We start from the raw sequence: 15,253 nt of genomic DNA, 5'->3' as shown, positions 1-15,253 counted from the left end.
CTATTTATGTATTTGAAACAGATAGCGACGGACATCTTTACACCTAGACTATCATGCTCCGTCAATTGTGCAATTGTGAATTTGTACATAATTTAAAATTTTGACAAAATTTAGTTTCTTTACAATTTTTATATATTATTACATCTTTTTTATATGTCCTGAGCCTCTAACTCCCAAGTAATTTCACAAATTGCCTAAAAACAAATATACTTAGAACAGATGAATTCGTCCATATTGGAACGCACCATTTTATACAAATCTACGTTTTCAAAAACAATTAAAACAAATTTAGTGAAGCAGTCCACTGGGCTATAAGGCTGGAATTTTCTTTATAAATCTCCCAAAAGGGAGATAACTAAAACTAGTATTTGAATCAATAGGAGGTTATAGGATACGAGTGCCACTGTAAAATAGCACAGAAATATTTAAGTTGCAGTTTTTACGAACGTAAGCCTTATAAAGTAAAGCTATTCAAAAAGGGCTTTACAATGTGTTACATAAAGCTTTCCAAACAATGTCGAAAGACCAAATATCAATGCAAAACATCTGGAACATTTAAAGGAACGCAAATATTTAAAGAAAAGTGCAATAATTTGCTATTCAATAAACAGTAACAATGCATTAAAATAAAAAATAAAAAAAATACAAAGAAATACATTGTTCGAGTAAAACAAAGAGACGTAAACAGGGTAACATGTGCTAATGTGGTATTATTAGACGCAATCTGTTAACAAGAAAGATTGACTAGAAGAAAATCCAGGTATCAGAAAGGACATCATCGAAGAGATACATAAACCATAAAGAAAGAACTTTGCAAGACTAAAAGTTGTTACGAAATATAAGCTGATTTTGTGTTGCGATTCATGTTGTTTCTCTGTATGATTTGCTACTCCTGTTATATATATCATCTCAAGACAGGCAGAGGGTGCCCAATGATTCTCTCAGATTTTCATGGAATTTAAATATGTTATACTAGGAACTGTTCAAGATATTTTCGTTCTGTTTTATTCCTCTGAAAGCTCTACAAAATGAGACTAAATTTAGCTATGTAAGTTATATACGTACTGAGCTATTATTGCTGAAAGGAAAAAATAGACCCATTTTGGGGTCAGTATATCTCAAAAAACCCACCCTTAAAAAAATAATCATATTTTCAGGTTAGATTCAACAAGATCCCAACATGCTTCTGTATAAATTTCAGAGTGAGTAAATGCTTGGTTCAGATGTTAGAACACATTTATTAATAGTGGTTATGCCGGAGAAATTATACATATTTCGTTCTTCAGATGCACTAAAATTAGCTCTGTAGATGAAAGCGTTTTGAACGTCAGATTCTTCTTCTTGTGTTATACCGTGAAGTCTTCCTGACTGTCCTAAAGGATGTGGTGATAACAGAATCTTGAGAATATTTTCCACTGGTATTGCACACTCATGAGCCCGCTGTTTTTTCCCCTCTGGAAACTTATAGCCTTTGGCCGGTCCATGGGGCTGCATGAATTGCACAAGCACTTCCTGAAGTTCAAAATAAACTTGTTTAGCCTTTGCAACCTACCAATTATCATCATAAATCATAGCCAAAAATGAGCCAACTTTGATGTCTTGAATTTTACATGAAACAACACTTGCCATATATGTTGTAACTGCATTAATTTCGTCTTTCTCATGTTCTGCTGTGCGGGCAGTGTACACTTTTTTGTCACATACATACCAAAAAAGGACTCTTCCGTATGTTTTTTACAGCACGTACACTGGCCCACTGAGCAATTTTTTCATTACGAAATTTCTGAACTTCTGTGGATGCAAGATGGATAATGGAGATGGCTTTCGTATATGTTGCAACAGTGGCAGCAAATTCTGTTGTATTTTGAATGCATTCCAAATGCTCTGATGTCAGGTTGTGCTTCGTTGCAATATGCTTTACTCTTCCGCCTATTCCATCACAGGCAGATTTTCAGTGACCTGTTGCTGAATATAGCCATTTTTTTTTTCGAAGTTTAAGTTTGTGAGTTCATGAAGTTGATAACGATATTTAAAATGGCTCGCTGCCCCATCCGATATCATTGTGAAAGTTTTAATGTCAGCTAAATTTTCAGTGCAGGAGATTATCTTCTTTGTTGCCAGTAAAGCATGTGCCGAATCATGGGTAAGGTCATCACTAACAACTGCATAACTTCTAGTGTTGTTGGCATAGTAAGAAACTCCTGTAAATATGGTGACCTGGTCATTTCTCCAATGATAGCTTTGAATCTCATCTTTCATTATGGCCGCCCAATTTTCAGCGAAATCTACATGGAGCATCAGATGATGAGAGTCTTCTTTAACTACCATCTTCTCTGTGGCTATGGCTTTTCTTTGTACTTCTTTGATGTGAAGATGAGTCACTGCCTTCAGAGTTCAAGTTGCTACTTCTTCAGTGAAAACATGTACTTCTGTTGACTTCTTCACTAGATTTCCTGCTTCCCAAACTGCAAATGAAATTTCTTCGTCGTCATCTTTTTCCACTAATCCAATAGACCCTGAATTGATTCCTTCTTTCCCGGACAATCTTCGCATTCTCCATAGAAGCAAGATTCACGTGGAGGTGAGCACAGCAACAGATTTTGCAACTGTTGCCTGATTTCAGTTTTGTCGTTAGATAGCGATGTGCTGAAACTTTTTAACGCTGCACAACAGAGTTTAAAGTTTGCACAATATATGCAAACGCATACTTCTCTTGGTGGATGGAGAATAACCCATTTTGGGCGAAGTGTGTAAAACTTTGACACGCCGATTTATACATGCGGATGGTCTTTTGTGAAGTTGTGATAAATTTCTTTAATTGTTCTTGGTAAGAAGCGCTTAACATTTTGAATACGCTCACCATTTTCTCTCACTGTTATAACGTCTTTAGCATTGGGGCTCTGAAGAGAGCAATCAACATCGTCACTAAGGTAATGAGCAATCAACATAGTCACTAAGGTAATAACTTTGTACAAGTGCCACAGTTTCTGGAGGTAATGGGTGACCTAAATATGGATTACAAATATGGTATACTCCATGCATTCGTTGTATTCTTCTGGATCTGTCTATTAAGTGCTTTGTCACGTGAGGAAACCGGGACAGCAATTCCGTCTTCGTTATCTTGTTGGGTACAATTGTCATCAATCGTACTTTTTCATTGTAAGAGCGCATCTTTCAAAGACAGCATTAATCTTCTTATGCCACTGTTCGCAGTTAACACACACTACACGCTGAGCACTTAAATTTTGTTCATGGACAGGGACATCATAAATTTCTGCCAACTTAGAGTTTGTTTTTGCTTCAAATTCTGTTATCAGTTGCTTTCGTTTTCGGGTCACATAAGCTCCTCTTTTTTCAGGCTTTACAACAGTAGGTGTCCTCAGTGGTGTCACATTCATTCCAAGGCTGGAAATGGTCGTGTTCATAGTCTGCATCACTTCTTCAGTTTCGTTAAATGTTGTGTCCTCATTAAGTACATTGAATTCAGGATCACTTTCTTCTGTAGAAATATTTGCTGTGCTTGCACTTACATAGGAAACATACTCTGTTTGTTTGGAGACGTCAGAACTCATTTCAAACATGTTTTAATACCGGCGATAACAGTTGAAACAAACCTAAGTCTCACTGGATATATCATCACGTTTAAATAAGTTTTTCCATAAAAAGTACAAATCTTCCAGTTTTACAAATCTACATGTTGTGCTTTAGTACACTACATTTTTATGTTTATGTTGAAAATCTGGGCAGTTATATCTTTCACCAGAAAACACAGTTTTCCACTCTTTTCCAACTTTTAGAATGATGTGCACAGAACTTTACCGAAATGATACAAAAATACTAGTAAGTGTTCAATCCTCAGCACACAACTCTTAACGTACATTCCAATTTCGAGCTGAGTTTACAAAATTGAATGAAGCACATCTTCTGATTGGCTGGGAGTTGCGACTTTTGAGCCACACTTCGAAATGCTCTCATTTAAAGAAGAAATAACACGAGTTTATTATTATGACATCATCCTAAAACATAAATAATAAAATAAAATTAATTTGTGTGTAGATAATTGTTAAGGAGTAGCAAAGATAATTTTTTACATTTGTAGTATATTAGCGATTATAATAGTCAGGTTCCTCCAAAAATTTCATGGCACGAATATTGCTTGCACATCTCAGTTCAATGCACTGCAGAATAGTAGTACTTTTTACCACGGATAACGTGTCAGTAATACCTAGGTACACAAATAAAATAAAACCATTCTGCTCTGTGACTGTTCAGATTCTCGAGAAAATTGAACATTGTTGTACAAACAAGGCGTTAACATCTGAACCAAGCATTTACTCTCTCTGTAATTTATACAGAAGCATGTTGGAATCTTGTTGAATCTAACCTGAAAATATGATTTTTTTAAAGGCTGGGGTTTTAGAGATATACTGACCCCAAAATGGGTCTACTTTTTCCTTTCAGCAATAATAGCTCAGTACGTATATGACTTACAGAGCTGAATTTAGTCTCATTTTGTAGAGCTTTCAGAGGAATAAAACAGAATGAAAATATCTTGAACAGTTCTTGAGATACGTGTATTTAAAGATTTCGACCCCCAAAAGCGCGGGAGATTTGACCCAAAATTTCAAGTGGGCATAACTTGGTCAAAAAAATTTTTTTTGAGTAAAACGAAAAAATAATAGGTCCCTTATTTTTGTACCTAATATAACATATTTAAATTCCATGAAAATCTGAGAGAATCACTGGACAGATATTTAAAATTTGCCTGAGTTGAAATGGAATAGGCCATATTATATATATATATTTTCCGGAATCGGAAAATTTACTTTCCGGAATTCGGAAAAATTCCGGATTTCGGAAAAATTCCAGAATTCAGAAAATTTCCGACATTTGGAAAAAATCCGGAATTTAGAAAAAATCGGAATTTTTCCGAAATCCGGAATTTTTCCGATTTTACTTTCCGGATTCCGCAAAGTAAAAATTCTGGAATTGGCCATCCCTAGCTAGTAGCTGTTAAAAGAGAAACACAATAATGAATATATACACTGTATTAGTTTCTTGTAGTTGGATATGTCTTTATCACTTACGTAGACAATTGCTACTGCAGTTATTTACTGCTTTATGAGAAAGGTCTTATTTTCACACACAAAAAAGTCGCCGGTATGTCTCAAACATTATCGCGTTCCCACCTGCAGCTGTTCCAAAGCACTGCAAACTACTTTTTAACCAGGCGAAAGGCAGTGAAGGAAAATAAATCTCAACAAATATTCTAATAACATTCGCTTATTGTCAACATACCTACAGTGAGCGCAGAAAGTGTTCGTACACCGTGCATACTTTATATTGAAAACAGCTACCATGAGAACGGGAGGTGGAGAATATATATATAACCAGAATTAAGACTACACATTCATACATTTTATTTCTACATACAAGAGAAAGACCAAACAAACACAATCACTGTTTTGTTCAGAAGAAAAAAGAGAATTCCTTTTTTGTAAACGCAAAAAGTCACCGTACACTTATGCTTGAATTAATGCTTATAAAGTATATTACGTTATTTAATATTTTGTGGGATTACCCTGTGCGTTAATGATTGTCTGTAGTCTTCGTGGCATTGATTTCACCTGTAGTAGTTCGTAGTTCTGTAGCTTCGGGACTGATTATGTCCCATTCTTCTTGAATAGCTTTTCTCAGGCCTTCTTTAGTAGAGAAGCTGTGCCTTTTGATTCTTGTCTCCAGAACAGACCATAGATGTCCTATGGGGTTCATGTCTGGGGATTGGGGAGGTGTGCGAAGCTGTTTCAAGGTATTATAGAGTAGCCACAATCGAGTATTTTCCGCTGTATGTTTGGAGTCGTCGTCTTGCTGAACAATAAATTGTTTTCAAGAACCATCTTCTGCGCACTAGTATGGAGATTTTCCTTTAATAAGTTAATATACACATTGTGGATCATCACTCCATCGATAAGGTGGAGACGACCCACTCCTGAGGCACTCATACAACCCCAGACGAGCACGGACCCTCCTCCGTGTCTTACTTTAGGGACGAGATTTTGAGGATTCATCTCTGGATTCACCTTGCGCCATACCATACGCCTCCCATTGGACTCGATAAAATTAAATTTACTTTCGTCCGAAAATATGACCCTATTCCAGAAAGAAGCTTGATCCCTTATCTTTATACTCTTTTTCAAACTTTAGTCTCTTTATACGATTTGTCTTGTTCACCCAGAACATTTTCCTGGCTATCCGACCATGATACCCTGCAAATATTCCGCACTGTACTGGCTGATACTTTAACACCGCATGTTTCCAGATCCGTTGCCAATTGCACAGCACTACATTTTGGAACCTTTTTTCTTTCCCTAATAATGTAACGTTTATCTTGTTCACTCAACACTCTTGGCCTTCCATTTTTTGTTTGTTTGTTTGTTTGTTTGTTTGTTTGTTTGTTTCGCACAGTGATAGAAACATTATACATCGCAATTATTGTTTGTACTGTTGAACGAGGCCTGTCTGCAAGGTTTGCTATCTTTCTCAAAGACTTTCCCTTCTTATACAATTTAATAATTACTTTTCTTGTTTCCTCATTTGTTTCTGTTCGGTTGCTTCCCATTTTGACAGCCCACCGTGCAGTTTTTTTCACTCCTATTCACAACTAAACTCATTCTGTTACTCGTCATGCTATACAGAGGTGTATACTCAGGTGAATGCTAGTAAACCTCAGTTGTGGTATCTTTGTTTCGTATTCGTACGTCAGGTGTACGATCACTTTTTGCGTCTACTCTATACACTTTCTACGGAATTTATTTACTTTCTGACCATTAAATTTGTCTTTGTGGTTCTTTATTGATATATTCATAAAGCTTAGTTTTCATTATTCATATTGTGTGTGTTATTACACTTCTTAAATTTTCTGTTTCTTTTTCGCCGGCATTCTCGTTTCAATAGCATAGGTGTACGAACACTTTCTGTGCTCACTGTATGTACAGTAAATCCAAATTTATAATTTTTGACTTTACGAAGTATACAATGTAATTGTTCAATAATTATAATTAACATAAGCAGGCATTCATTAATTTATATTAATATAATAATTAATAAAACTAATAAGCGGGTGATTGATGACTCAGTGGTAGAGTTTTCATCTATGGTATTTTAACCCAGGACATGTGGGTTTTCGATGGCTAATTTTGTGTTCGAAAATTTTCCCGGTGGTAGGCCTACTCTTGGTTCCCTTTCTTATATTTGTTCCATCATCACTCATTAACGAATTTAGTTTATCAAAACTCTATAGCCATATATTCATTCTGTCCGTCAGTGAAACAAACAGTCTCAAGAACTATCTGATGGATTACTAATCAATTTTGGCCATGATGTACAGAGTCAATACTTAAGAATCGAGTTCCCTGATGAATGTAATATTCAAACCGGAAGCGGTACAAATCAACCATTTCCGGTTTTAACGTTAATCATATAGTAAATATGGTAATAGATAGCGAGAAGCGGTTTCCAGTAATCGACATATATAACATTCATGTAGATAGAATATTACCCAATTTGTGCATCTGCTGAAAATAATGAGCTTAGGTATTTAGAGAGCATTTTCCGCTTTAGAAAATGTGTGCTTGGTAAAGAATGTAGAGAATTAGCTGAGTCAGGCACGTAGCTAGAATATGGTAATAGGAAGGGGGGGGGGTCTGTCACGAAATACTGTGGTTATTTACCAGGGGCTCAATCATTCTAAACTATTTTATTGGCAACATATATTGGTTCGTTTAGCCAAGATTTCTAATGGGGGGATGATATAAAATACTGTGGTTACACACCAGGGGCTCGATCTAAATATTTTACTGACAATATACCCATACTGATTGGTTAGGACAATAAAATGAGGATATGTTAGTAAGTATTTTAATAAGAAGCTATGAAGAAATCTCGAGTAAAAGAATATAAAAAAGTATTGAAAAAGATATAGTCTTCCGAGGTAATTCGAACGGTGTCGAGAATTTTGCGCCTGGGAAATTTGCGCCCTACCTCAAGAACAGGGAAAATTGCGCCTGCGGTGTACCTCCACCGGGAAGTTTGAGCCCTGCGAAATAAAAGAACTTATTCGAGCTTACGCATTTGCTCGGAGGGGCTGACATTACAGCATAAACAATCCTCCACCCACAACCATGCCATTTGTGAATTATTTTCATTGTGGTTATATAAGGGGAGAATAAACTTCAATATAAGCCAAAAGAACACAACGGATCAACGCAATCACTGCTTCTTCCAGAGATGATTTTGGGGGAACACTGGCCTCCCCAGAGCTCTCAGAGTGCCCCCTCGGAGGAGACCAAAATAATACGTCTATAATATAATAATAAATAGAATATTACCAGCAGTGACCCCCCTCCGGAATACTAAGTGTGCCCCCCGGAACATTTTTTCTGAAAGAACGACTGAACGCAATTGTGTGTTTGAAGTGTAATTCCAGCAAGTAAACACACTGTACATAGTTTTCTTGATAATATTACTGAACTGATTTTACATTCACTTTACATTTTCTTTTCTATATTTTGTGTCCTGAAAAGCCAAACAATTCGCAAGGATTGTAAACAGAGATATCTGGGTAGAGCCAAACAGCCTTTTGTAGATTAACTTATACTCTTTCATTAGAGCCAAACAGCCTTTTGTAGATTAAATTATACTCTTTCATTATATTAATAAATAATTATATATCAGTCATTTATACTTTTATTGTAAATTTTGTAGTATAATGAAAAATTGTGTTTGTATGGATTGCCCTTTAGTGAACTTAAATTGTATTTTTTTTCATTTGTTCGGAATATTATAACGGATGGAGTCACTCACTGAGACGATCAGAGGCAAGCCTAGTTCAAGTGTGAGTGGAAGTTACTTTACACAATACAAAAATAAGTTGAATTGTAGGGCGCTAACATCCCAGTGCAAATATATAGCCGGCGCATTTTCCCCTCTTTTTGTGGTAGGGCGCAAATTTCCCAGGCGCAAAATTCTCGCATTCAAGGAAAATATAAAGTTCGTGAAGTTGACAAGCCACTTATGTCAGACTCCAATTTCGACTTTAAACGTCGCTAGTGCTACGTTAGTGTTCGATAGTGACGCAAATCGTTAGTACTCCACAGATAACGTGTGCTTTTTAAATAATGAATATAAGTCTTCTAACTGCATGCCAACACGCCCACTTCTAAGAATCATCTCAAAAATGAGGTTAACCGTTAGAGCAAGTAAGTGCTCATTAGTGCCATTAACATTAACGTTAATGCCTCCATCGTACGGCCCTTTGAGTAATAATAACACCACGCTCTTTGCTAGTCTCAATGCGTCCCTATATTCTCGCGAACATTCTGACGTGCCCAAGTTAGTTACTTTTTTTTTTTTGCAACTATTGTTTATCTGTTATTGTTTATTGTTTATTGCTAGTCTGCAGAGTAGTCCTTACATTAATATGCCATTGTCCTTGATAATCATTGCGTATTTACAAGCAGTTTGTTATTACTGTTAGAAGATATCAAAACGGTTCATATCTTTCTTTTACAGTACATAAACGATTAATAATAATAATAATAATAATAATAATAATAATAATAATAATAACAAGAATAACAAGAATAAGAATAATATTAATAAGACTATTCCAGCATAAAAGTTATCAATTGCATCACACTGGCAACAAGCGACGCATATTTTAACTTCATAAAAATTCGTTTCTCACGATTTTCTCGAAAACTACGTATGATAACATCTTCATTATGTCAAGTTGTTTATCTCAGTGTGATATATGTCTTACCTCTGGACAATATCACAGTAAAACAAAAATTAAATATTAGGAGTACATCGTACTTTTGGAATACATCTCATTAATCATGGGAAGATTGAGTAGTGTATACTTTAGAATGTAAGTTTCAGCTTAACTTGCATCATACATTCTTAGGATTATAAAAAGGAAATTTGTTCGTTTGCATTTGAACAAAATTCTTAGGATTACAAAAAGAAAAAATAATTTTTCCGAATTCCGGATTTTTTCCGAAATCCGGAATTTTTCTGAATTCCGGAATTTTTCCGAATTCCGGAATTTTTCCGAATTCCGGAATTTTCCGATTTTACTTTCCGGATTCCGGAAAGTAAAAATTCCGGAATTGGCCATCCCTAATATATATATATATATATATATATATATATATATATATATATATAATCAACAGATGTATTTGTTATCAATGAAGTTATCAACCACGGACAGAAGAGTTAAACAATGAGAAAGTAAAAGAAATGTTCTATCAACTAGAACTATTAAAAACTGAACACAAAGATGATTATCTGTAGAAAAGTTCTTGCGAAAGAAGGGGAAGGAGGGTATTCACATAATGATTGGATAGCTAAGAGAGAGGAGAGATGGCTCTTACCAATGTTTCTTTTAAACAAATACAAGGCAACTATTTATATGCATTATTTGTAAACTTTAAAAAAAAACAATCACTAACAAGAACACTGGTTATTTCAATGCAACAAATTTATGTCAAAATTGTGATAACGAATTTAAAGGAGCAAAATTAAAAGCGCGAAACGAAAACTAGAATACCATAAATCTATGTGTGATAAGGAAGATCTTCCTCATCATTTTATAACAATAAAAGGAAATAAAAATAATGCAACAAAATCATTTCTCAACAGCTGAGAATGAGACAGCTTTTACTAATTTTCCCGATTCTTTAATTTCTGATATATCCTGATTACGCTGAGTATCATGCATTCTCATGCAATGTTTGTACTTTCAACTGAAACAGCGAAGTAATTTAAAATTTGAACTTCAAAGTAGTCGGACGGAAACTCTGGTTTACGAGCATTTCTATGCACAGTTTATGTACACCGGAAAGACAGAACTGACCAAATCAAGCGAAGTCTATTACGCAAGTTACCGGAAAGACTTTGCTGGATTGTTGACACCCGCATTTTTCTCGCTTTCATTAATGAGTAGTCTGTGACAAAAATAAAAGAAAATACAAGCCCTATTCTATACATAAACTTTTTTGTTTACGCTTTATGATTTTTTTTAAATAAAAGCTTTGATATTATTATTGCACTTCAAAATTCACGCCATTTCTAAATAATCCAAAATCTAAATACCAGCTGAACTTGAGTTTAGGTCTAATGACAATGGTTGTATCGCACTGGCATTTATTAAGTCCACAGTTCGATCCTCTGTAGGGATAAAGCTTTAAATTAATTACTTCCTTAAAGTCTACCCACTGCACCTAATGTGAATTCAGAGCAACCTAAGTTGTCAGTGCCCACAAGAACTTAACTATGTAAAAAACATAATAAGCTAAACAAGATTACAAACAATGTAAATAAAAATAAATACCGATCAGGTGTAACTAAAGAGACATGTCATATCATGTAGCCTTCCTTACAAGCACCGAAGATATCAATTTAGGAATATTCGCCGTATAGATACCTTAAGGAATAGTCGGCTGGGTCGTTAATCAAAATGTGGTTGCTATCTTATATTTAGTTTTGTCAGTGAAAGATTCGGAACGAATAAAATGGAAAATTACTTAATATATAAATTTAAAGATTAAATTATACACAACTCTATATAAAACTAGTACAAACGTTTTACTAAGAGTATAAATTAGAATATTATAGTGTATTCAAGTTTACTGATTTCACTTACCTATAATCGTAAGCAAATAACAGTTGATGCCTTCGTGGAAACGCGTGGTGCAAAAGCGCATTTGTTAAAGTTTTCCCGTGACCTACAGGCGAAAATTTAAAGCTGAACGTCAACACTCGCATGTTCTGAAGAAAAACAAAAAGAATAACTTAATTATTACACATTGACAAGCAAATACGAAAAGGTAGTTTAGAAGCTAACACACAAGGGTAACTGATTCACATAAATCAACACTAGCGTATGCATAAGAAAATAAAGGACATATGTGTACTTGGTATTCTAAGAATGCTGCCCACGATAAAACTTAAATTTTGAGCATATTTGCCAAAAATATTTGAAACTGTTTTGTATCAACTTGTATTGAATTTATTAAACTCTCACTCGCACAATTCGAACATGGCCTAGATAATTACAAATCTATATATTATTTACGTAGACTTTGTCAATGTCTTTGATAGTGTGAGTCACAACAGGCTGGTTTACAAACTAAAAATCAATTCAGCTTCTGTCCTGAATTCTTTATCTATTTAAATGTTAATTGTAAAACAGAAAACAATTTATCGTTTACAAAGGTTACAAATCGAAAAACACATCTAGTCACCAAGAATGCCTCAGGCATAGATATAGTATTCATTTTATTAATCAATTAAAAACTAATATACACATATCAAAAAGTGATTGGTTTGTAGGGTTACGTGAAATACATGTACCATTACATGTTATAATCTTACTGATAGTCTAGATATTGTACGGCATAATTTAAATAATGAAGAACCTAAGGAAAGTAAAATCGTAAGTATATAGCAAAACTTCACTTATTAATCGTAGAAATCACTAAACTATCAAAATGTAAAATTTACCGTACCAAATATTGTATATGATGAATGTAGTAATCATGTTCAATCTGTTATATTATTGCCAACATTAGCATTACAATTAGACTTTTCTTTTCGAAGCGGAATTAACAATCCTAAGTTGATAATAGATATCCCCATCAAACCTTTATTTATAGTGACATTATACAATATTAATTTTTAGGTGATACAGGAACACCTTTATTACGTATTCCAACAATATCAAGTATCCAAAAAAGTTGGAGCAATAACATCACATGATATTCATTATTTACCACTTGCAAAATTACCTTTCAATATTACTGAGGTATTATTAAAAGTCTACCAAAAAACCGAACCAAATCACCTGGCGTAACAAGCCTTTGTGAGTCTACGCCACTCCAACGCCATCTGTTAGCGACCGGCTGAACTACGTACACGTTGCCCTGTCTCTAACAAGTGTATCAGGATGCAGTAGGTTACTTACATTGAATCGAGGATCGATTGGATAACAATTAGTATCTGGATATTTTCTAATATTTGTTGCTCCGTTGTAAGAAATTCACTTCAAAATGGCGTTGTAGTTCAATACGAACATTGTTTAGTTCATGATTCCCATTCGGATCACGCTTGTTTCAACAGGAATTCAATTTTAAATTAGTCGGCTATGTTCCTGGAGCATCTAACCTGAATCCGATAGAAAATGAATTGGCAGAAGTTACGATAACTTTATAAGACAATTAGTTTGATAATTCACCAATGGGAGTCGATGATTTATGGCAGCTAGTTCTTGATGCGTGGGAAAAAGTTGAACAGAGACATAGATATCCACACCGGCTTAGTTAACTCTTTACCAAGAAGATTAAGAGCCATCATAGAAGCCATCTTCTCCCTTCCTTTGCAGCACTTGCAATGTGGTAATTTTCCTTCGAATCTTTTCGTCAATTGTCCCATCTAGTTTCACCACTTCGTTCGAACACGAGCATTTTGTCACCTTCTTCCTACTTTCTCCTTGATGCTGATATAGGTTACTACGAGGCAATATCTTTCCATTAGATTCTGACTTAGTATTACTTTGCAGTCCTTTGAATCATGTAAGTTTCCTTTCCTCCATAACATAAAGTTGATCTGAGACCTTGAGGTGCCCCTCTTTACATAATGTTATTCTTTCTTCTTATAGAAGGTATTCATGCTAGCAAGATCGTATGCTTCCGCCACTTGTAGCATGTTCTCGCCTTCCTTCTGATTCCCAATCCATATCTTTTATCTATTCTTTCATATCCTGATCTTGATCATCCTACATGTCCATTTACATCTTCTGCTACAACAACCTTTTTATGTAACGAACAAGTCTGCAGAATATTATCTAGCTTCGTCAAAAATTCGTGCTTTGTTTCTTCATCACACCCAACTTGTGGGGCACAAGGAATTGTGAGAAGGTTTCTTTTTATATAAAACAAGCTGAACAGGAAAAATAGATTATGGAAAACTTTTGAATTCCCTTTTTTCCTTTGTAAACGCATTTCAATGGAACTAAATCATAAAACCCATAAAATATCATATAAATATATATATTGCTTGTAAAAATTTCCGGAACGGCTAAATATCTTGGTTAGAATGCGCTTTTCTGGAAATTTGAAAGGCACAAAAGTTACAGGATATCAAGAGACCTATCGAAAACTCGTGCCCATCAAAATGTGTGCAGCCCCGTGTGACTTTTCAAATTAGAGCCCCCATTTTTCATTCCGAATTCGGTATCTACGGGACAAACTAAATCAGAATATGTACTGCTCAAAGCTGTAGGATGTGAATATTAGGCAAAACTATTAGGGTGAGTAGTGTGAAATGTTCCGGAACGGCAAAATATATTGGTTAGAATTTTTTTCTGAAAATTTGAGAGATACAAAAGTGTCAGGATATCAATAGAACTATCGGGTGCCCGTGTTCTTCAAAATATGTGCAGCCCTGTATGGGTCCCACGGGGTCCATCTGTGATTTTTCAAATGAGAGCCCCCATCTTTTTTATTCCAAATTCGGTATCTACGGAACAAACTAGATCAGAATATGTACTGCTCAAGGCTGTAAGATGTGAATACCAGGCCCTACAGGGCCGGAAAGACAATTAGGGTGAGTACTATGAAAAGTTCCGGAACGGCTAAATATCTTGATTAGAATGCGTTTTTCTGAAATTTGAAAGATACATAAGTTGCAGGATATCAATAGAATTATCGGATCCCGTGCCTTTCAAAACTTGTGCGACTCTGTATGGGCCCCACAGGGACCATCTCTGATTTTTCAAATGAGAGTCCCCATTTTTAATTCCAAATTCGATATCTACGGAACAAACTAAATCAGAATATGTAGTGCTCAAAGCTAGTCCCAGGCCCTACAGCCTACAGTTTTCACTGGAAATTGTTCTGCACGAAAATATGTGAGCATACTGTCGTGTTCAGTCCTGTTTTGTTTTGGACGATGGGTCCCAGTGCTCAAAAGTGGGTTAATGATGAAATGTTCCAGGATTCTGAATGTGCTAAATGGTATCCCGCGAAACGTACTGACAAGTAAATTCGTACGTCATGAAAATAGATATTACGTGGTTGGTATAGGACACCACTCTTGAAAATCTTCTGAAACTTGCCTGTAAAATGCAAAGCAACCATAGCTTTCTGGGCATTTTCAGTAACTTGGCTTAAAAAAAAAAAAAAAAAAAAAT

The 15,253-nt window shown here is 35.2% G+C and overlaps 1 protein-coding gene across 6 annotated transcripts in view; it reads right to left on the bottom strand.

Moving 5' to 3' along the window:
* LOC145666525 (myotubularin-related protein 10-B) overlaps positions 1 to 15,253 on the bottom strand; it is a 607,867-nt gene that overhangs the window by 464,718 nt on the left and 127,896 nt on the right. For all 6 annotated transcript variants that reach the window (XM_081733821.1, XM_081733824.1, XM_081733823.1 and 3 more), the window contains one exon: positions 11,708 to 11,832. In XM_081733821.1, coding sequence (XP_081589947.1) covers positions 11,708 to 11,832 — 125 coding nt within the window. The remainder of the gene's footprint in view (positions 1 to 11,707; positions 11,833 to 15,253) is intronic.

This window comes from Thermobia domestica, chromosome 12 (genome assembly GCF_964235325.1).
Source record: "Thermobia domestica chromosome 12, izTheDome1.hap1.1, whole genome shotgun sequence".
Taxonomy (NCBI): Eukaryota; Metazoa; Arthropoda; class Insecta; order Zygentoma; family Lepismatidae; genus Thermobia; species Thermobia domestica.
This window is presented reverse-complemented; position numbering and strand designations above follow the sequence as displayed.